Genomic DNA, 23,661 nt, shown 5'->3' on the forward strand with positions numbered 1-23,661 from the left:
AAATTGAAATGGTGTATTTAGTGGTTCAATACTTTGTATGACATTTGGTTGAGGTTGATAAGTCTCCATGTCCTCCTCCTGCTGCAGGTCCTCCTGACCCTCCACTCCTCTCTCTCTCATTTCTTTATTCATGTCTGAATGTTGCAGCATCAGCTGTTGTTCTCCTCCTTTGGATTCTGATGTTATCTTCTTGTGCTTCTTTTGGGTTTCATCTGTGTCAGCTTCTTTATCAGTTACAGACTCCTGTTTCTCTCCGTCTGTCCACTCTACTTTTATCTCCTCTGTCATTCCTTTAGCTGTTGTCTGAGCTTCTTGTCTGACTGCTTCTTCTTCTCTTCTTTGGTTTTCTTTCCCCTCAGCCTTCCTTTGGGTTTCATCAACAGAAGCTTTTCTGTCAGTCTCTAAACTCTCCTCCCCTCTTCCATTATCCTCCACCATTACCCCCTCTTTAGATTCCTCTCTTTGCTCTCTGACTTTTACCTTTACATCCAGTTGTTGCTCTGCCTGCTTTTCTTCTTCTACTCCTCTAATTTGGTTTAGTATCTCCACAGACTTCCTTTGAGTTGTATCATTGTCCTCTTGTAGACCAGCTTCCTGCCTCTCTTCTTGTCTTTGTTTAATCTCAACCCCTACACCCTCTTTTGATTCTGCTGGCTGGTATTTGGTTTCGTCCTGATCTGGTTCAGATTTTTCTCCCTGGTGTTTCTCTGTCTGAAGGTCTTTGTCTGCTAAAACCTCTTGGTTCTTTCTTCCTGTTTCATCTTGATGTTTTTCAGGGTCTGACCTCTCTGTACCTTTCATATTAGCTGACACCTTGTTCCCCCACTCATCCTTCTTTTCTTCTGTCTTTTTCACATCCTCACTGCTTTGCTTCTTTTGCTTCTCTGCTTCCTCTTCTGTCATTGTAGTAATGTTCAACTGGTTCCCCTCTTGGTTTATTTCTTCTCTATCCTCAGGTTCTGTCTGAATCCTCTCCTGTTTCCTGTCTTCTAAAAGAGGCTGGTCCTGAATTCCCCTTCGTTGGTTGATCATCATGTCATCCTTAGGTTTTCTTTTTTTCATCTCTAACTGAAGCTTCTCTTTGCTCTTCATCCTCTTCTTACTTGCCTTCAGTTCGATTTCTTCTCTCCGGTTCTCCTTTTTCTTCTTCTGTCCTGTCGATCCAGAGCCTCCTATATTCGATGGCTCCTCCCGATTCTCTTTCTCATTTTTTGTCTCTTTCTCGTCTTCATCACTCGCTGCCACTTGCTGTGTCTCTTCCTTCTCCATCTTCTGATCAGTGTTGATGTTTTGGGGCTGCACCTCTTTCTGTCCTCTACCAAAAGCCTCCTTATTCTGCCCCTCTGTAGCTGATTTAAATTGAAATGGTGTATTTAGTGGTTCAATACTTTGTATGACATTTGGTTGAGGTTGATAAGTCTCCATGTCCTCCTCCTGCTGCAGGTCCTCCTGACCCTCCACTCCTCTCTCTCTCATTTCTTTATTCATGTCTGAATGTTGCAGCATCAGCTGTTGTTCTCCTCCTTTGGATTCTGATGTTATCTTCTTGTGCTTCTTTTGGGTTTCATCTGTGTCAGCTTCTTTATCAGTTACAGACTCCTGTTTCTCTCCGTCTGTCCACTCTACTTTTATCTCCTCTGTCATTCCTTTAGCTGTTGTCTGAGCTTCTTGTCTGACTGCTTCTTCTCTTCTTTGGTTTTCTTTCCCCTCGGCCTTCCTTTGGGTTTCATCAACAGAAGCTTTTCTGTCAGTCTCTAAACTCTCCTCCCCTCTTCCATTATCCTCCACCATTACCCCCTCTTTAGATTCCTCTCTTTGCTCTCTGACTTTTACCTTTACATCCAGTTGTTGCTCTGCCTGCTTTTCTTCTTCTACTCCTCTAATTTGGTTTAGTATCTCCACAGACTTCCTTTGAGTTGTATCATTGTCCTCTTGTAGACCAGCTTCCTGCCTCTCTTCTTGTCTTTGTTTAATCTCAACCCCTACACCCTCTTTTGATTCTGCTGGCTGGTATTTGGTTTCGTCCTGATCTGGTTCAGATTTTTCTCCCTGGTGTTTCTCTGTCTGAAGGTCTTTGTCTGCTAAAACCTCTTGGTTCTTTCTTCCTGTTTCATCTTGATGTTTTTCAGGGTCTGACCTCTCTGTACCTTCCATATTAGCTGACACCTTGTTCCCCCACTCATCCTTCTTTTCTTCTGTCTTTTTCACATCCTCACTGCTTTGCTTCTTTTGCTTCTCTGCTTCCTCTTCTGTCATTGTAGTAATGTTCAACTGGTTCCCCTCTTTGTTTATTTCTGTTTTATCTTCAGGTTCTGCCTTCCTCCTCTCCTGTTTATCATCTTTGAAGAGACATTGGTCACCATTTACTTCTTGTTGTTTGAGCTCAGTTTCATCTTTGTTTTCTCCTTTCTTTATCTCTGACTGAAGCATCTCTTTGCTCTCCACACTCTCTCTTTCTGCCTCCACTTGGATTCCTTTCCCTTCTTGCTTCTTCTGTCCTGTTGATCCAGAGACTCCTTTATTTATTTGTTCATCCTTTTTCTCTTTCTTTGGTCTCTCCTTCTCAGTTTTTGTCTCTTTCTCGTCTTCATCACTCACTGCCTCTTGTTGTGTCTCTTCCTTCTCCATCTTCTGATCAGTGTTGATGTGTTTTATTTGTATTGAATGTCCTGAATCGTCTCTAACTGGTTTCACTGTGTTCTGTTCACTCTTGTCTCCATCATTTGTTTCTCGTCTTTGTCCCTGTTCCTGCTCTTGGTTTGTTTCTTCTTCTTTTAGAATCACAGGTAGATCTGTTTCCTTCATTTCATGTTCTCCTGCTGCAGAGACGATGTCTTTTACTGGCTCTGGTTCTGTCACAAGCTCGTCTTCAGTCTCACTCTTTTCTCCTGTTTTGTCCACATTGTTCTCTTCTTCTCGAACTGAAATAAGTGGAAGTCTTTCTTCTTTTTCTCCTCCATTCTCAACCTTAAATCCAGTTTTATCAGTTTTAGATGTGACTAGCTTTTCTTTGTGTTCACTATCATCTTCACGTCTCCTCCCCTTGTTTTCTGTGAAGACACAAAAGATGGAGAAAATGGTGAAATATGAGAAAAATGACAAACAGCAGAGGTCCCACCACAATAGTTTATAGGAGAGACATGATGATACCAGGGAACATTTCACTTCTTATGGCAGCAGAATAAACATGGATGCAAGAGGTAGAGTGAAGCCCAGCATGCACTGAACTATTGAATAGGAGTCGTAGTGAAATGTCGGCTCACCACTGAAGCCAAGCAAGGCGCTACACCGGGGCTAGGGGGCGCTATAGCCCCATCCCAAATCTGTCTAGCCCCGGTTAAGCCCCCTCACGTACTGTATGTCTGCTTTTATTTGGAAAAAAAAAAAGAGATCTCAAAATGTAACTTTGAATTCACGAAAATTTAATATTCATAGCACCCCAACATACTGTATTAGTCAAGCTCCCCCTCAGCACCAGGAGAAAAACAATCCTGGCGCCGTCCCTGTTCTGAAGCTTTTGATTTTGTGCTCACTGTACGACCTGATTAGCAGTCATGACCTGAGAGCTCACACTGTACCTGTTAAATCAGGAGGGAGCATTTACAACTGCAAGTGTGTGTATTTGATTTTCTCATTTGCACGGCTCATACACACACACATGCAAAGACAGGAGTCACTCTCTCTCACAAACACAAACACACACACACACACACTCACTCAGCTTCACTGATATACACAATCTACTAGCAGAAAACCAACCTATTGACAAAGGTGGTGTAGTTCTCTTGGATGATTAAACAGTAGAAAATATACCAGTAAGAATATTCCCTCACGAGAATCGAATGGACTTAAGGTCATCGTGCACGTGACCTTTGACTGCCAGACTCTACCCAGTTCATCTATGAGGCAACGTGGATGTTTGTACCAAATTTGAAGACGGTCCTTCCAGGCCTTCAGATGACAGCACATTCACAAGATTGTATCTTATTTAACCTGATAATACAAAAGCTCCAGCCACAGCTCACAAGCACAGAGACATAGCCTACTAACGTAACACAAAAATATTGTTGAATCTGCAAAAGTAGAACTATACAAATACTTTAAAAGAATGCTAACTAGAAAAAGAAAGAATGACTACTCAGTCAAAATAAACTAGCCTCGTCAATATATCATCAAACGTCTGCATTACTTCATTAAACCTTTAGGAATCTTACTATCAGAAATCTGACAGTTTGTCACTTACTGAATTTCTTTTGTCTCCGTCTCCACACAACAAAGATGAAAGCAGCACAGCCAATCACAGCGCCGATAACAAAATGAGTATGAGGAGTACTGGAAGGACTGGAAGTGCTGGGGAGCATGAAGAGATGATCTGAAATTGCAAAACAGAATTATTTTCATATTTACTGTTCAGCTCAGTAATCACATAACTAATTAATGACTTATATTTACCTGGAATAGTGAGGTGGTTCTCTCTGGTCTGGTTGATCTTCCTCTGTGTGACTCTACAGGTGAACTTCCTCCCATGGCTCTTCTCCACAGTCACTCTGCTGCTGACAGTGTAGAGACCATCAGGACCTCTGACTGTCTCAGTGGGTTCAGCAGAGAGGAGGTTTCCCTCGCCGTCCAGCCAAAACATCTCTGGCTCTGGATACCAGTCTGCAGACTCACACTCTAACAACACTCCATTGTTGTTTTTGGTCATCTGAACAACAGGTGAGGAGACAGAACCTATAGAGGAGAGAAGTTTCTAAAAGTAAAATATGAAGTAACTGAAGGAACTGCATGTAGAGATCTAACTTTGGGGGCGGCTGCCTGTGACTCAACGTCTCCACCATAAGGGCAAATAGCTAATGCTGCATTCATTAGGTGTCGGACACATCGGAAAAATTAGTTTCCAAGTTGTAAAATGCACATGAACACCTGCTCAAGTCGGAACAACAACTCGGAAAGTCGGAAAATAATTAGGTGCTTCCAGGCTTGACGTCAGAATTTTTATCACATAGGGGGAAAAACATGTTTTGTTAATGTTAACACATTTTTTATTAATTCATGTATTGCACATAAACTTTTTGCTCAAATATAACTTATAACAGTAACATTTCACTGATCTTCTTCGTAGAATCAACTTTCTTTTGCTGTTGTGAGCCAATATTTTGACTTTCCCAACAGAAATCACTTGAACACACTAAAGTCGGAAGAACGACTTCCCAACTCGAAAACTTGGACCACCCAAGCGGCACATGAATTCAGCATTAAGCACGGTACAGGACAACTTTGCTTGTGTGAGTGCGCCCTTAAAGAGCCCATATTATGCCCTTTTTGGGGTTTGTATATTTAATCTATGTACCTACTTTTGTACGTTCACAATAGCTAAAGTCCAAAAAAATGCTCCTCCTTGCTCCCTCTACGCTCTGAGTCCATCAGCTACACTCTGTTGAGCCCACACTGTTAGACCCCACGTGGGCCAAGTCTGCTCTGATTGGTCTGCAGATCCGCTCTGTCGTTATTGGCCAGTTGCTCAGCACGCTTCTCGGAAATTTCAACATGAGCTGCAGGGCTTGCCACAACGAGCCAATGGGCTTAGATCAGTAATCTCATACTGACAATGACGTCGCACTGACACATTTTTTTCGAGGGGGGCTAGAACCGAGCGTTACATGCAGCTAATGCTGCAGCTAACAGGAGGAGGTAGGAGAAGTCATGTTTCTGCTGACTTTGAATTTTTGCACTTTGAAATGTGCCTAAACATGCACAGGACACTTGGAAAACACACTAAAGGTCATATAAAACCAGACAAAGCATAATATGGGACCTTTAATACACACTGTGGTAATCAAACACAGGTGAGACTAATCACGGAACCACCGTCGCCTGCTTCCATAGCCGATAGACTGCACCCTCACACACACACACACACACACACACACACACACACACACACTCGCGCGCCCACACTGATACACGCATCTAAACTGAAGTTAACTATTTACCGAACTGCGTTTCTGACTATGAACTTCCATCTTGCGCTTTTTATTGCGTTGTCATTCTGGGACTATGGGCACACCGACCGCCGTGGGGAGAGTGTACCAGGGAAGGTGCCCTCTCTACTCACAGCTACACAGAGACACTGACTCCCTTTTTACAACAAGGGTTTTCAGTGTTTACTCGCACTTTCTGCCATCATCGCTGCTGTCATGCTATATCTTGAGACTGTTCTTCAAAATGATTGTGTTACTACGGAGCCCCTAAAGGGACATAGGCAGAAAAAATATATGTAGCTCGTGCGCACCAGAAACTAACCGGTGACTCACCTGAAAGTTTCTGGTGCTCACAAGAAAGGTTTCTTGTGGGCACCAGAAACCTTCTCGTGCGCACCAGATATCAGGTGCACAACGGAAACCAGCCAGTCTTAGCCTTCTGTGTTCTTGTGATAAAAATGACAGTACAGGACTTATTTGAGCTATGTTTTAACCTTGGACTTAATTACAAGGACAGAACTGCTTTGCTTGCGCACCGTCACCGTTATATTGTCTCAGAAAGACATTTAAAATGGATGTTAAAGTCTTGTCATCTGTTTCGGCGCAAGGGATAACTTCGGTAAAGTTAGAAATATATTCACAGATCCGGCTTTCCCGGATCAATAACTCATCAGTGGAACAATGCTCTTACAAAACCGACACCTCTCTGCAATCACAACAAGATAGACTGCGAGCTACATTCGTATTTTCCTCAAAACGAGCCGTCCTCTGCGCTGGGGAACTTGCATTGGCCTCTAAGCAGAGCCGGCTGGTGCTCGAATGTGCAGGGACCGTCTGCAAATTGCAATACCGTAAAAATATGATACAGAAATATTCAATAACTTCACCCAGGAGAGGTGTAGTGTCATGAAAATCATGTTACACATATGTGATCTCACGTTTTTCATACTACATTTCTCAGATTGGAAAATAATACTTTAAAAACAAATTGAGGATTTTTTAATAGCCTATAAATAGCCCAATGTTCAATAAAATCTCTTTTGTAAGGTGTAGGGTAAAACAAAAACCCATTATGAATAAATTAAAAAATCCTGAATTTGTTTTTAAAGTATTATTTTCCAATCTGAGAAATGTAGTATGAAAAACATGAGATCACACATGTGTAAAATTATTTTCATGACACTACACTTCTCCTGGGTGAAGTTATTGAATATTTCTGTATCATATTTTTTCGGTATTGCAATTTGCAGACGGTCCCTGCACATTCGAGCACCAGCCGGCTCTGCTTAGAGGCCAATGCAAGTTCCCCAGCACGGAGGACGGCTCGTTTTGAGGAAAATGCGAATGTAGCTCGCAGTCTATCTTGTTGTGATTGCAGAGAGGTGTCGGTTGTGGAAGAGCAATGTTCTGCTGATGAGTTATTGATCCGGGAAAGCCGAATCTATGAATATATCTCTAACTCTACCGAAGTTATCCCTTGCGCCGAAACAGATGACAAGACTTTAACATCTGTTTTAAATGTCTTTCTGAGACAATATAACGGTGACGGTGCGCAAGCAAAGCAGTTCTGTCCTTGTAATTAAGTCCAAGGTTAAAATATAGCTCAAATAAGTCCTGTACTGTCATTTTTATCACAAGAACACAGAAGGCTAAGACTGGCTGGTTTCCCTTGTATACCTGATACCGCAAAACTTTCACGTGAGCACCGGTTAGTTTCTGGTGCGCACGAGAAACATATATTTTTATTTTTTCTGCCTATGTCCCTTTAGGGGCTCCGTATGTTACCATCCACGCTAAAATCTGTTCTTAAAAAACGGCAGTCTAGCATCCTGCGGGGGTGTCTCGGAGGTCTGAGCCAGCTTTTTGAGCTGCGTCTCGACACAGATAAGATAAGATTTATATCCTAGGGGAGACGTTCCAGGGTGGATTATTAAGAATTAATTTCGATATAAGTAAGACCAGTAGGTGAATCTGTGTCCGGCGGTACGTAAGACTCTGTAGTCATAGGGACGTCAGAGTAATAAAATTTGTGAGCACACTGAGCTGATTACTTATGGTATAGTCGTTCGTTATTAACAGACCCAACACGATTATAAGAACCTATACATTATTTGGAATATGCAAAGCTGGAATAAATGATAAAAGGTTGATTAAATGGACTCAGATGCAGTTGAAATGTTTATGCAATGTTCTAAATGTGTGATTGTATGTGCCTGTTGCTGCTGGTTTTGTTTAATGCTATAATTGATTGATGCATGATGGGGAATCATCAGTCCACAACAGTGAATAAACCTAATTACATCTGTACATTATAATCTAAAGTACTACAGAAATTCCACCACAGTACTCTCATCACTACAAGATAGCTTCAACAAGATCCAGCGGGCCTTCTCCTCCCTGAACCTCATGCTTAACACCAGAAAAACCAAGGTCATGTGGTTCGGGAGGAAGGGCTCCACTGGATACGTGGTACATGTGATGACTGTGTTTTGCCTCCTTATGGCTGGTATGTTTGGATATGTTATTTAACTTTTTATTGTTCTGTGACTGTTTGGAATGCAGTTGGCTGTTGGAAATGTTGTACGCTGCTATCTTCTAACTATGCTGTCCTTTTAACATTGACCTTTCTTTTCAGCCCCCCCCCCCCTCTCAAAAGGCTTCTGTCTTTTGCCAGGCCATCGTTGTAAATAAGAATCTGTTCTTAATGACCTGCCTGGTTAAATAAAGGTAAAATTCAAATACAATTAAAATTAAATTAAACTAATGACACAGGTGAAGACGATCAGGATGAGGCACACAATCACAGGGAAAACAAAGACAGGAAGCCAAACTAGACAGGAAATACCAGCGGCAAAAACTACAAAAAATAAAACAGGAAACGCTAAAACCAAACTAGGGAATATTGTAATATAATAAGAGTACACAGATGGGGCGTGAGGAACACAAGGAGACACACTATAACTCAGCAAATCATATCAAAACACTGAAATTAATAAAATACTAAACTAAACAAGAACAAAACGGGCACCTCGCACAAGACGCTGAACCCCAACAGAGCTCCTGCTGCTTTGCCTGCAATGTGTAAATGCATGTGTGTGAAGCAGGGAGTCTAATGTCCCCCATCAGGTACTGTAGCTCGAGGCTCATACCAGCACCTCCCACTTACACAGTTTCACTTAGTTTATTCCCGTATATAAGATCCTTTTCCTGTTATTCCTTCCCCTGTTTTGTTGACGTTTCATGGTGGTTTTGTTTTTGCTGCAAAGTAATCTGTCTGTCGGAATATGCTGTATCAAGACGGTGTGATTGTGCAACCATGACACAAACAAGTCAAAGACCTCTATTGTGTTGAGAGCCTACAGAGCATCATGTTGTTGTCCTACTGTCACGCCCATGCCTGCAAATAGAGGGGTTTATAGGCATGATCAAATATAGGATCAGAGTGGATTTAGAACAAGAAACTTCACACACGTTGGACCAGCCATGTTCTGGACAGAGGACTCAGGCCTGTATCCCTTGTAAAGCCTGACTAAAGTTATACTGGGGCATACAAAGAGACGTAAAAGACTCAGACTCCCAGCAGCCTTTGCAATACCTCACATCTACATGTGAGAACAGGGGGAGCTCTATTCTCTATCTTCTCATTGGAGTAGACCCGAAGTAACTCAACAGGAGTCCCAATGAGCCATGCCAGGCTTTAAAAGCTTGAGCCTCCCATTCTTCTTCCTCTTCAAGTGTGGTCTCCCTAGCCTACATCAGAAGATACAGCTCTTTCATGTGCTGACTTCAAGCATTTGGAGACACAAGTCTACCCCCCATTTTTACAGCACCCTTCTCCTTGATTAAAGTTTTGGCGCACAGGCAACCCTCGGCCTAAACATGGACATTGTTGTGAATCACAAGCTTGGATCGTCCGTTGAACGCATCTCGGCAGAGCTTTTTGAAGAGCGTCTCAATTAAAGATAACGGTCTTATTCTGTCCTGTAATGAAAAGGACATCGATGGACGTCTTCCCACTTGAAGGAGAACAGATCGACGTCGCCCTTGCCATAAGGAATCCTCCCCGCTGTGGTGGAATTTCTGTAGTTATTTAGATGATAATGTACAGACGTCATTAGGTTTATTCACTGTTCTCTAATGTCAGACCTGATAGAGTTCAGCTGTGACTAGAACACCAAGGACAGCTTAGAGAGTGTCAACTGTTTTTCATCATATCTGCAAGGATGTTTGGTAGACTTATTGTCTTCTCCAGTGCAATGATGTGTTCTGCAGATGTGGTTGAGCAATACATTAGTTCACAAGTGTGATGTTGATCCATGTCTCCTCGAGTATTCATCTTATGTATAAACTTTCATCAACGTAGGCCGTCTGAGTCAACTGAGTCTTATTGTGTGAAGTCAAGTTCTTAGTAATTTTCTCAACAGCCGTCATCAAAGACTCATCTGCACTGGAATGGACAGAAGATTTGTTTTCATCGTCGGACCTTATCCCTTCATCAATTGCGGACAAAGCGGTTCACAGGTGAGGCTTAAATTGGGTCTGGGCAGTCTTAGCATAAGAGAGTGTGTTTAATATTTGCTTTATTAATGTGAAAACTGTAATTTTTTTCTTCTTTAGCGGACCGCCGCATCCCGAGTTTTACCTGTTTAAAACTCTTGTTTTGTTTCTGAATTCGGGCCGCCGTGTCCTGTGTGTGTTTTCCATAAACAGAGTTTAACTGGGTAATACCTTCATGATCAGAAAGACCAGTGTAAACACTAAGTCTAAACTTGAATTCGGCCATTGGCTTCTTTCGGTGAATGTAGTGGATGCCTCCTGAGCTGTGGCGAGGAGATGAACTGTGAGACTAACTCCATCACTGTGTCAGCGCTCACATACACACTCACACATAGAGATCTGTACGCTTGTGGTCATTGAAACACCTCAGACATACAGATCGTGCAGAGTCTAAGCTTAACTCAGTCTCTTTAGACAATAGACCACGCCAAGTCTTTAAGTGTATGCCATCTTAAGGGTGCGAGGGCTTTGTGTATGGATTTCACGCCTTCAATTTATTAAATTCAGGTTATTAATTATTAATAATATTAGTAATTAATTAACTAATTGGAGACTGATTTTGGTGATATTTGGTTATTGTTCTCTGATCTCAGAGTGGTGCACTGAATCTGTTCACTTAGTTTAATAATATTGTTAATTTATATTAATAGTACATAATAATTATTAATATTAATTCATGTAACCACATTGACTATATAAAACCCAACATAATTGTTGCACGCGTATTAGCTCCGCAAAACACAGACATAAATGGTGCCCCGTGTGAGGCTCTCAATAAACCAGCTTTTTTGCTCTTTGTCAGCTGTACACGACAGTAGATTAGAGCCAGGATCATCCCTAAAAAAGACAGAATGTATGATGAAAGCCCACAGCAATCAGGGGCAGAGGCTCTCTGCAGATCAGACGATCCACCCCTTCAGGATAGAGCTGCTTATCCACCTCACTTTAGAGGAGCTTGACAGTCTGAACTCCTACACCGACCCTCAATACATGTGAAGAAACAATAAAGGGTTTGGTTGAGTTTGGCTGAAATATACCCTAAGATAAGAGTAAAAAACCCCACTAAAATAAAGCAACCGGACAGAAGTCTTGACTGGTCGAGTATGATATTTACAATCAATTATCACCCCTACTAAATACTTGACTAATGTTTAGAAGTTACCAAACTTGTCCACTTACCTACAACAAGCTGAACAGAAGAGGCTTTTGACAATGCAAGCATGACACATTTGTATCCTCCCTCATCGGAGACTTTAACTTTGGAGAGTTTCAATGAAATGTTTCCCTTCTCCAGCTCATTGATGAACAATGATGTTCTTCCCCTGAAGGACGGATGTTTTTTAGTCTCCAGTTCTTCGCCTTGATGCCACAAGAGGACAAATCTGGGGTTCAGGTCAACTCTCGCCCACTCCAGAGTCATGTCAAAAGCATTCATGACAGGGTCCAAGTGACATGGCAGAATAACATCTTCACCCACCAATGAAACTACTGGCTGAGATGGAGCGATCACCTCAGACTGAGCTGAAAATAAACAAAAAAGCAGGGATGTGATTTTCATTTCTACCGAAAAAGCCTAAGTAATCATTTTAAAACAGCCATGTAGTGGCATTTAGGGGGACATACTGTATATTCATTTAAACATGTATAGACCTATTTTACATGTTTACTTTAGCCTGAATGTTTGTATGTACCTCTACATGAGTGTAACAGGGCGAGGAAGACAACAGCATGGACAGCGGGGTCAGTGAAGGCACCAAACTGACTGCTGAGGGGTTGTCTATTTGTCACATGAAGCATCATGGAGTTCTGCAAGCAGAAATCAGTGTAAAAATGAACATAAATTAGGATGATAATACTGAAAAATACAATGTATCAATGTTCAGTTTGGGATGATGAAGATATTTTCCTGTAAACATGATTTTGAAAGGATGACATGTTTAATATAGAAAATAACCGTCTCAAGTCTCAAGTACTCCAACTCTAAAATATTGTTAAATGACCATTACATCAATCTGAAAATCTGTGAATAGAATCCAAAATCCCTAAAAGAACATTTGGATTTGTAGTGAGTGACTAATGGGATACAGGTCCTTTGCACAATGTTGTTAAGCCACATTTCACGTTTGTGTTCAAGATTTTAAACATACTCACTTGTCGTGAACATATGTTGGCATTTTTGTGAAATTTCAAACATATTTTACTCTTAGTATAATTATTAACACATCCCTCTATGTCCTTTAGTTTAGTTTTAGTTTCATTTTTATTTGCAGCACAAAAAAAGAGGGATAATGTGGATTTAACAGCTTTTTTAAAATGACAACTAACAGTTTTAAAATAGTTAAACGTTTCCTAAAATGCTAATTTAAGTAAAAACAATTCACTATCATTTAACCATCACTCAAACCTTACTGAAACAGCAGGGATTTGATTTGCAGAAATGTCTCGATTCCCGACAGACATTCGCTTTAAAAACTGAAAACAAGCTGCTGGTAATAGTCAGAGGTTTCTGGATTAAACATAGATTTAAGAAATACAAATATTATGATTACTTTAAACATAACCACATACCTTCTGGAATTACATGCAGGGAGGGCATTTGTTGCACAGAGAAAACCAAATCCTACATTGTTTTCACAAGACAAAATTCAGTTTTGTTTTCCAGTATTAAGTCAAGACAAAAACATTGAATACAAACTTACAGTAACAAACATGTATACCTGTTTGACGTCTGTGGAAATCCAAGAGGGCTCTACATGTTCAAAGTGCAAAAAACCTGATAAACAGATCTCCATGGTCATCTGTAATAAAAAAGGTGTGTTCAAGTTTTATCAGCCTGATAAGCTTCAGTGACTGTTAAATGTGAGATGAGGCTTCTTAGCCTTTTTGTGTAACATCTGAGATTCAAATGCAGTGTATTTTAAATCAAAATTTGCTTATTAGAAAGGGAGGTCTCTTCTGTAACTAGAATGGTGTTTCTCTCTTGGTTCTTTCTACCTGTTTCATCTTGATGTTTTTCAAGCTCTAACCTCTCTGTACCTTCCATATTAGCTGACACCTTGTTCCCCCACTCATCCTTCTTTTCTTCTGTCTTTTTCACATCCTCACTGCTTTGCTTCTTTTGCTTCTCTGCTTCCTCTTCTGTCATTGTAGTAATGTTCAACTGGTTCACGTCTTGGTTTATTTCTGTTTTATCCTCAGGTTCTGCCTTCCTCCTCTCCTGTTTTTCATCTTTGAAGAGACATTGTTCAACATTTACTTCTTGTTGTTTGAGCTCAGTCTCATCTTTGTGTTCTGCTTTCTTTATCTCTGAATGAAGCATCTCTTTGCTCTCCACACTCTCTCTTTCTGACTTCAGTTTGATTCCTTTCTATTTTTGCTTCTTCTGTACTGTTGATCCAGAGCCTCCTTTTTCTTTTTCTTTGGTCTCTCCTTCTCAGTTTTTGTCTCTTTCCCATCGACTTTACTCGCTGCCTCTTGCTGTGTCTCTTCCCTCTCCAGCTTCTGATCAGTATTGATGTGTTTTAGTTGTACCATTGAAAGTCCAGAATCGTCTCTAACTGTTTTCATTGTCTCCTCTTCACTCTCGTCTCCATCGTCCCTGTTCCTGCTCTTGGTTTGTTTCTTCTTCTTTTAGAATCACAGGTAGATCTGTTTCCTTCATTTCACTTTCTCCTGCTGCAGAGACGATGTCTTTTACTGGCACTGGTTCTGTCACAATTTCATCTTTAGGTTCACTCTTTTCTCCTGTTGTGTTCACATTGTTCTCTTCTTGAACTGAAATGAGTGGAAGTCTTTCTTCTTCTTCTTCTTCATTCACAACATGAAATCCTGTTTTATCACTTTTAGATGTGACTGGCTTTTCTTCCTTAGTGTTCACTTCCATCCTCACGTCTCCTCCATTTTTTTCTGTGTAGACATTAAATGAAAGAAAATGGTGACATTTGTTGGAAATAAGATTGAATGCCTGATGTTTTTAAATGGAAGATGGAAGATAGTGCATTTCAGTTGAATGCCTGCTCAACTAGTGGAGCAGCAGTTTGCATCCCTTCCTGCACAATCATCTTGGAAGTGTGGCCTGAATGGGGAATATATTAACCCCTACATTTCTTTAAAACATAATAATAATAATAATAATAATAATAATAATAATAATAATAATAATAATAAGCAATTACATAACCAATTAATGACTTATATTTACCTGGAATAGTGAGGTGGTTCTCTCTGGTCTGGTTGATCTTCCTCTGTGTGACTCTACAGGTGTACTTCCTCCCATGTCTCTTCTCCACAGTCACTCTGCTGCTGACAGTTTAGAGACCATCAGGACCTCTGGCTGTCTCAGTGGGTTCAGCAGAGAGGAGGTTTCCCTCGCCGCCGACCAAGACATTTAGGGATCGAAACCGAGACAAGAACAAGACCAAGACATTTAGGGATCGAGACTGAGTCAAGACCAAGCACCACCGAAAAATTATAATCTTGTGTGCAGCGGGCATGTCACTCACTCTCAAATTACAAATAAATTGAAGTTATTCATTATTTTAGAAAGAGCTGTTTTCCTTCTAATCTCAGTAATGACGTGGACAAATAGCAGTGGTGGTCTTAATCGGTCTTAACTTAAAATCCAGAGTCTGCCCAGTCTGAGACAAAGACAAGATCAAGTAAAAAATGCTTTCGATACCGAGACAAGACCAAGACCTTCAAAAAGTGACATATTTCGAGTACTACAACACTAGCTGGATACATTAAAAATATGTTAATGGTTGCTTGAAAATCTTCTTTGTATGGCTGATCATAAATAATAATAATTAGAATAAGCAAAGCATATTAAGATCATAATTCATGTTCAACAACATCCTTGCTATCAATAAGCAGTAATTAGAAGGGCAAACTCTTAGTTAATGGCCTAACAGCTATAGATTATGGTCGCATTATTATGAATAAATCATATCCTTTCAGAAAATATATAAAAACAGATTAGTTGCAAAAAAACAATCCTCCTCCTAAAAATGGCTTTCTCTTCGACTAGTTCATTCATGCCATCGTTACGAGCGACCCTCCACCTCCCCATCGCCACCAGGCCTTCGCAAGTTCATCACCTCCTTCATCCCATCAGCCTCGGATCACAGCATCAGCCATCGTCCGGTCAACCCCAGCCTTTGCAGTTTGGCTCAGATGAAATCATTAATCATCTCCTCATCAGCTCTAGTCTTCACAGTTCAATCAACTTCTTCATCACATCAACCCAGACGACATCATCCGCTAACACCTCCACCACCAGTGTCTGGACTCTAGGGGGGGATAGATCTTGTTGCTGCTCAGGGCAGACATCTTCAATCACCCTTCACCGTGACGCCACACCAGGACAGCTCTCGAGTTCAGGTCAGGTCTCGACCACTCCAGAAACATGTCAAAGCATTCATGACGGGGTCCAGGTGACATGGCAGAATAACGTCTTCACTCACCAATGAAACTACTGGCTGAGATCACCTCAGACTGAGCTGCAAACAAACAGGGATTCATTTTTTATTCCTACAGCTCAGCAAATGTGAGCCATATGGTGTCATTAGAAGCACATACTTAAACTTCAGTAATTTAAATAACTCTTCATGTCAACATGAACCAGACTGTTTGTAATGTTTGCAACTTACCTCTACATGAGTTCATCAGGGCGAGGAAGACAACAGTGTAGAACAGCAGGTCAGTGAAGGCACCATAATGATAGTGAAGGGACCGTCTGTTGGTCATGTGAAGCATCCTTGAGTTCTGGAAAGTAAAATAAAGCATGATAAAAGATTAAAAAAGACAATACTGAGGAGCAATTAAAAAGCCACTTGCAGGTCGGAGACCACAGTTAATCAAACTGTAGGTAAATAAATGAACATCAATATGGGGTATGGGTTGATGGTGACCTCATAGCCCTCAAGTTATTTTATTTTTTAGAAGCTTTAGCTTTAGCTTATACATGATTTTGAAGGGTTGACTTGTTTGGGTTGTCAGAATTCTGGGTCTTTGAGACTCCAGATGTATTTTCAATCAACATACACACACTAATGAAAATCTGTGATGTGATACAACCCGCGATATGCAATACTTGCCTCTGTATATTTCATGTTTTCTTATGTACATATTTTTCTACGTTTGTATTTTTTGTTACTGCTTACTCTGTTGAAACTGCTTACTCTGTTGAAACTTTTATCTTATTGAGAGTGGTTGACCCCGTTGCTAGGTATGACAATTTTTTTCAGAAACTGTGATTGGTTGATCAAACAAAAATGGAGAAAAAAAGTTAATCATAGAATCTGGTCAGACATTGTGTAATTATGAACACTATAAAATTGGCATCTGTGTGATAATTTGTAAGTCGTATATTATATTAAGTATATAACCTACAAAATGTTTGAAATCACATGCCCACTTGTGTAGCAGCTTCTTCACACGCTGATCGTTACATCATCATGTGAAGGGCCTTAATTAGTGATTGGATGCACGTGTGGAGGTATAGAAAATCAACATGCATGTCTCACTTTGCACGGAAAAAGTCATTGTTGGCTTGAAATGTCTGCACAAATCATTTTTTTCTGTTCGGCATAAAAATGATTAAAAATACTCTTAATGTAGTGTTTGCAGAACATTTCTTCATTTTGATAGCAGCTGGGTGCGAGGGCTAGTGTACATATTCATGCCTTGTGTAATTTGGTTATTGTTCCCTGATTTCAGGATGGTGCCCCGTTGTTATTAATTCTGATTAATAATTGTGTCAATTAATATTCATAATTCATATTAATTTTAATTTAATAAACAAATTGACTACATAAAACCACAATATAATTGTTGCCCACCTGTGAGCTCTTAAAATCCCCAACATAAATGGTGCCCTGCGTGAGGCTCTTAATAAACTAGATTTATCGCATTGTTTATGCACAGTAATCCAGAGTTTTTATAACAACAATAACGTAAGATTTACAATGTAGAGGGAGAAAAAGACCCAGTCCAAGAAAATATGACCAACAGATCTTCTTGTTTTATAGCTTGATACTTTAATTTTTGCACAAGAAGAGAAAGACAATTATAAATAAAGTTTTGCTTCAAGCATTCAACACATTCATTCTGCTTTCATTAAAGCCTCAAAAACAACCTGCTGCTGTAGAAGTTACTTGTCCCTTTATTCCTTTAAAGGCGTTACAGCGTTAGAAGAGACATAATTTGAATTGCGTGACAAATATTTCTGGTTATTATGAAACTGATAACACAAAAAGTCAGACTATGCAAAAAGTGGCTTAATAGTGCTTTCGACAGGTATGTCCTGTCTCGGTGTTATCCCAGGACTTTCTTGGCGCAGATGGATGGAAACACAGCCTTACATTCGCCATCATCCCAGCACTTTCCGACTGTAAGAGCAGAAAACACAAGAATCAGTCTGTCTGTAGAGATAGAAGTTGTACACTGTATTTTCGTCTTCATACCAACATCACCACACAGCTGCAGGGAGAAGTTACTGAACTTTAAAGCAAAACTATGGTATCTCTGATATCTACTGTGTATAATCCCAGCTACTATATGTTCCAAAAATATAGAAAGAAATTCAATGAAATGTCTAATTTATTTTAACAACCAAAGAAATGATTTGCATTTACTGTCATTCATTATTTAGTTTTAACCTCCAAAACTAAATATTTATAATTTTTCCAAAGTGATGGATATAAAGAAATTCCACACATCTTTCCCATATTAAATGGTAAATGGTAAATGGACTTTTTCACCCAGGTCACAACTGCACATTCACACACTGATGGTACAGGCTGCTGATGAGGCTGATGTAAAGAGTCCATCAGTATGAACTCATCTATTCAAACACATTCATAAGCCGCCAACGAAGCAGCAACATAGAGGTAAGTGTCTTGCCCAAGGACACATTAGATATGTGGCTGCAGTGGCTGGGGATTGAACCCCTGACCTTCCAGGTGAGACACGATCGACTCAACCATTGACCCACAGCGCCCCTTTAATTAACATGATGCTTTGTAGGAGAATTACCTCCAAAATTCATTTGTATACAATACGGCCCATTTGGTCCATACGTTCCAGTGTGTCTGTGATCAGGCTGATAAGGACACCAGTTTGTGTAGGTGAAAGGTGTTCCGTCGCTCCAGAACCAAAAACGATCCTTGAAAAAACGAGAAGAGATAAGAATATCAAAAAGTATTTGAAGAAGAACCTTTAATTAAAGGGAAACTTTGCCATCCTAACCCCTCAGAGTTAAGCCTTGTTTATACTTCCGCGTCAAATCAGGCCGTCGTAAGTACTACATACTTGCATATTGGGCTTTTTATGTGGAGTTATATGAACTGAGGCTGGGTCTGTCTTAATTCTATCTTAATTTGTTACTTGACTTATCACACCTCTATTCACGTCACATGCACAAATAGATAGAGACTTGAGCACCTGCCCTATTGCCCTCTATAGAGAGAGTGCCCTTTTATTTAGTAAGTCATTTCTTGTTAGTGCACAGACCCAATGAACATATATATATTTGGTTCAATAAGAATATCAGGTCAGGTGATAGGTGAGCACCTGCCCTATTGCCCTCTATAGAGAGAGTGCCCTTTTATTTAGTAAGTCATTTCTTGTTAGTGCACAGTCCCATATATATATTTGGTTCAATAAGAATACCAGGTCAGGTGATTGCAAGTGATCCAGGCCAGCACGGTGCCCTCATCTCTGTGCTCTTCAGTTATTTATTGACCGAAAAATGTCTGACTCAGCTACGGTAGGTGGTGATAAGGATATGCTCCCTTTCAGCTTGTTACTATTGGACCTTCTTCCAGTTGACCTTGCTTACAACTTAACAAGTTTACATGTAAAAAATCTACCTGTTGAGCATCAGATGCTCCAATCCACGTGTTCCCGTATCGATCAACTGCAGTTAAGCTCTGAATGGCTGTGTATTCTGCAAAGCTGCGCACAGAGGCGAGGTTGGCCCTCATGGACTGACAGTTTTGCTGCAGAGGAGATGAACAAACATTAAAAAGAAAAGGGCATAAAAGAGATGCTTATTATCCAGGTGGCTGTGTGCAGAGGAAGCTTTCTGCACCGAATCATTACCTGAGCCTCGGCCCACGTCATGGCCTTCGGGACATAGATGAAACATCGGTCCTGGAACTGTGTCCATCCACAGGGACAGGATGAGAACTTACTAAACACGTGAGGTTCCACTGAAGACAGAGAAGAGCATTGTGTTGAGTCTCCAGTAAAGTTTTACACATCCTCCACTAATAATGACAGTATGTTGTATTTCTTGGCAGAGTTAGGGTGACCATATTTTCAAACCTCCAAATAAGGACACTTTAATTTTACCGCAAACTCACATGCATCAATCCACAGATCAATGACATGCACTGGTCACTCAAGGTGGTAGGTAAAGGTTTCCTCCAATTATCTGTACTTTCTACTCCTTACATTTTAAAAATAGCCTCGTTACTCCTATTTCATTTCGGCTTGTTTTCATTCCGGCTTGTCATCGTTCAAAAAAACACAAAAAAAAACAAAAACTTATCCAGATAAATTGCGCCATCCAGATAGAGTGAATTTGATTGTGGTTGGATGAGAAGTATAAACATATACCATTCCGACACGCTGTGGCGCGGCCTAAGCTTTTGTCCTTAATGCCATTTTTTCCCCCTTACATTACTTTTACTTTTATACTTTAAGTAGTTTTGAAACCAGTACTTTTACACTTTTACTTGAGTAAAAAGTTCGAGTTGATACTTCAACAAGACTACAGAAGTCTTTTCAAACCCTAGTATCTATACTTCTACCTGAGTAATGAATGTCAATACGTTTGACACCTCTGGTTGTCAGCGTCGTTTCTCTCACTGAAGTAAATCTTAACAGTGCTACTTCCAGTCTGTATCCACAGTTTGTGTTTGCTCTTTTTAATATGGCTTTGTATGTTGGAATCTCCACTGTGGGCGGCTGAAAACAGTCCCTTCAGTGTCTGCAAAAAGCAGCATGTTTATTGGCTGGTACTTTATGAATGAAGCTGTAACTCTTCTGGAGGTATATGGAAAACACTGACTTCCTGTTCAGTATGACAGCTCACCTACATGTTGTTAGGCAGCAGGTCCTGTAGGCATGATAAGCTAAGCTAACTAAGCAACAGCTGCAACCTCGAGATTGATTGAAACATGCACAGAAAAGTCAGTGTTGATGATCAGCAGCCTTGCCAACGACATTGATTGATTGATCATTTGTGCAAGAATGGTGTATTGTTTTGGTATTTCAATAGGTTAAAACCAGGACATATTAGTGTTTTATAGATATTTGTGGGGACTCGGGACAGGATGGTCCCGGTCAAATTGAGACGTACAGTATGGTCATCCTAGTTTTACGTCCTCATTATTGTAGGGTTGTTATATTAATCATTTAATTCTTCTTAAATCATTCAGACTCAATCAAAAGGAACAGTGCTGAACTAGTGACTATCGAACCCCCTCAAAGTGGTCCCAAACATTGCCATAAAAAACAGCTGCACAAAGCACATTCAGATTCCTTTTCATTTCCCTCTTTCACTGTAACATGTGGCAACATTTACAGCATGTGTATGTTTAAATACAGCATGACAAATGTCTTCATGAAATAATAAAGAGGATTGAAGAGGTTTGTTTTCCATGAGCAAAGAAATAAAAGGATTGGCTCTACTCAACACTCCTCTTCTTTGAAATCATCAAAACTCTTCAGAAGGATTTCTGTTCCATTTACAGGAGGTCAAAGTGGAATCTTTCTTTTTATGAAATGGTCATTAGTGAAATGTTTCTTTTAGTTTGAGTACCATGTATGTGGTGGGGAAGAACAATATGTCTATATATAAATGAAAAAAAAAAGCTACACAAAATATTCAAACAATCTACTCACAGGCAGCTCCAAGGGTCGTAATTGTCATTGCACAGAGAAGTGCAGAAACAGCCAACAGCGTCATGGTGAAGATGAATCAGATTTCAGAGATCGTCAACTTAAAAAAAATAAAATTAAAATGATCAAATGAACTTTCATATATCTATAGGAAACTTAAAGGTAAACACCCGCACACTGTATAACAAACAAACAAAAAACATTTATTAGCAACATAGCAAGACCGTCATCACGCAAACAGTTTGCAAAAAAGTTTATTTTCTAACCCTATAAGAAAAAATAGCACCTATATGGAGTCATCAGTGCCGAAAAATACAGATGTAAAAACATTCAAATAAAATAAGCCAATAAAAACTTGTTGATTTAAGCCTGACCCTTCAAAGTCACACAGACGAACAAGGGGAAAAGAAGGGATAGAAATGATAATATAAATAATGACATCATTTAAAAAAATAAATGACCCCCAAAAGATACAAATACAGTCAAATTCATAGCTTTTAATTTTTTTAATTTTTAAAATTGTTTTTACAAATGTATTCTTCATAACATCCCATTTTTAATTCCAAACTCTCTGTCACAAACCTGCTGTGATAGATAATCTAAGTTACAAAGACAGGAGCTAATGTGAGACTTTAACTCACCTGCAGAAAGATGGTGATCTTCGGCTCCTCCTCGGTGTCAGCGTGAAGCTTCAAAGTGCAGAGAAATGAAAACTTCAGCTCTTTTATACAGTTTCTAATCGCACCGTCACTCAGGCTGTGCCCACCAGCAGCACAAAGGAACAGAATGATTTATTTCTTCCATAAAGGGAGTTTCCTTCTCGATAAAATCCATACATCACTATAAGGACGTGTTGTAAACCTATGCTGTTATATAATATACGATTATTGTGTTTGTCTGAATTCTTCTTAATGATGAATCTTAAATAAATACTTCAGCATAAAACACTTGAGTGTGATTTAAACACCGATTTACATCACAGTGTTTACTTACCAGGCAGTTCAAAGTTTCAGATGTTCATATTTGAATCTATTTAAAACAAAAGATTCAAGGCTGCAGGTGTTCTCCCTTATGTGTTTTTTGGTTGTGGGCAAGGCCGTCCATCATCAAATATGTTTTGCTTTTAAGAATAAACTTTTTTAATCTTGAAAAAAAAACAAGTTTATCGGGACTTGTCAGGTGAATGTGGAGTATTATAAGTCGTATCGTATGAGTTTTTGCAGGTTACATAAGAGAAATAGACCAAGCTGCGCATTTTTCATTAATATATTAAAAAGTGGTGACTCAAAAAATGAATCTGATGATGTCAGCAAACCTGTGTGTTTGTCTTATTTGCTCAGTAATAGATGAGAACACGCCTCTGCTTTGTCAATGTGACAGCACTTTAACTTCAAAGATCAACATCCGCCCAACAACGCCCTGAGTGATATGTCGAGCTGAGTCAGGGCGTTGTCGGGCGGATGTTGATCTTTGAAGTTAAAGTGGACAGCACAAAACCAACAGTCAGTGTTAGCTTTAAAGTATAACCAGAGAGAAAGTGAGATTGACCAATGAGTGTGAGAACAAACATTCAACCAGCTGGGACCTCTGACCTGATGTTTATTTTTCAAGGTATCTATAATGATTATACTGCACTCATTATTCTGGTTGTTAACTTAAGGCAAGGCCCCTTTATTAATGTGCGGAATAAAAGAAACATCCGGACAACAAATAGAAGATTGAGTATAAGAAGTATCAAAGTATAGATAAATACAGAGTCAAAGATCATTTTAAAAAGAGAAATAGAAAAAAACTGAAGTGATTCATAGACATAAAGAACATTTAGAGGTATTAAAGGAGCAATATGTAACTCTCACACCTAGTGTTTAAAATGGGTACTGCAGTCTAGATTCAAAGCATTGCATAGAGCTGTCCCCCCCCCCCCCTCCTCGATGCTCACGCAGGTCGCCATGTGGTGGACACTGAAGCTTCAGTGTTTATCCAGCTCTGCATGGGTCTGTAAACCTTTCTGTGTTCTAACCTCTCTCCATTTTTCAAAAACATCTCCAATATTGATCCTAGTTCACGTTTCTGCTCGTGGAGCTTATTAGAAACATGCAGAGGCTTTTTAGGTCGGGTACAATCACTTCTATCTGAACCACTTCTCTTGCCCGCTTCCATCACTGCAACACCTGTTGACCTGATAACTGCTCTCATATCTGGCAAACCGAGGGGC

General features: G+C 40.0%; 3 protein-coding genes across 3 annotated transcripts in view; all 3 read right to left on the bottom strand.

The window, feature by feature from the left end:
- The window catches only part of LOC132974825 (trichohyalin-like), a 28,353-nt gene extending 15,054 nt beyond the window's left edge, over positions 1 to 13,299 (bottom strand). The window contains exons 1-5 of the mRNA XM_061039108.1: positions 13,238 to 13,299; positions 12,230 to 12,344; positions 11,718 to 11,897; positions 4,453 to 4,731; positions 4,244 to 4,372 (exon numbers count right to left, since the gene is read on the bottom strand). Coding sequence (XP_060895091.1) covers positions 4,244 to 4,372; positions 4,453 to 4,731; positions 11,718 to 11,897; positions 12,230 to 12,344; positions 13,238 to 13,249 — 715 coding nt within the window. The 5' untranslated portion in view covers positions 13,250 to 13,299. The remainder of the gene's footprint in view (positions 1 to 4,243; positions 4,373 to 4,452; positions 4,732 to 11,717; positions 11,898 to 12,229; positions 12,345 to 13,237) is intronic.
- LOC132974854 (trichohyalin-like) lies at positions 355 to 14,439 on the bottom strand. The gene is made up of 3 exons (XM_061039153.1): positions 13,873 to 14,439; positions 1,251 to 2,439; positions 355 to 1,014 (listed from the first exon to the last, which is right to left on the bottom strand). The coding sequence occupies exons 2-3, from the start codon at positions 2,428 to 2,430 to the stop codon at positions 953 to 955; spliced, it is 1,242 nt and encodes a 413-aa protein (XP_060895136.1). The 5' UTR covers positions 2,431 to 2,439; positions 13,873 to 14,439; the 3' UTR covers positions 355 to 952.
- A 3,006-nt stretch (positions 14,440 to 17,445) lies between these two features.
- On the bottom strand, positions 17,446 to 22,224 carry LOC132974877 (type-2 ice-structuring protein-like). Its single transcript, XM_061039179.1, has 6 exons — positions 22,088 to 22,224; positions 21,450 to 21,546; positions 19,641 to 19,750; positions 19,409 to 19,537; positions 18,573 to 18,702; positions 17,446 to 17,926 (listed from the first exon to the last, which is right to left on the bottom strand). Exons 2-6 carry the CDS (start codon positions 21,511 to 21,513, stop codon positions 17,853 to 17,855), a joined length of 507 nt encoding a protein of 168 aa, XP_060895162.1. The 5' UTR covers positions 21,514 to 21,546; positions 22,088 to 22,224; the 3' UTR covers positions 17,446 to 17,852.
- Between the last annotated feature and the right edge of the window lie 1,437 nt (positions 22,225 to 23,661).

Source organism: Labrus mixtus, chromosome 5 (assembly GCF_963584025.1).
Source record: "Labrus mixtus chromosome 5, fLabMix1.1, whole genome shotgun sequence".
NCBI lineage: Eukaryota > Metazoa > Chordata > Actinopteri > Labriformes > Labridae > Labrus > Labrus mixtus.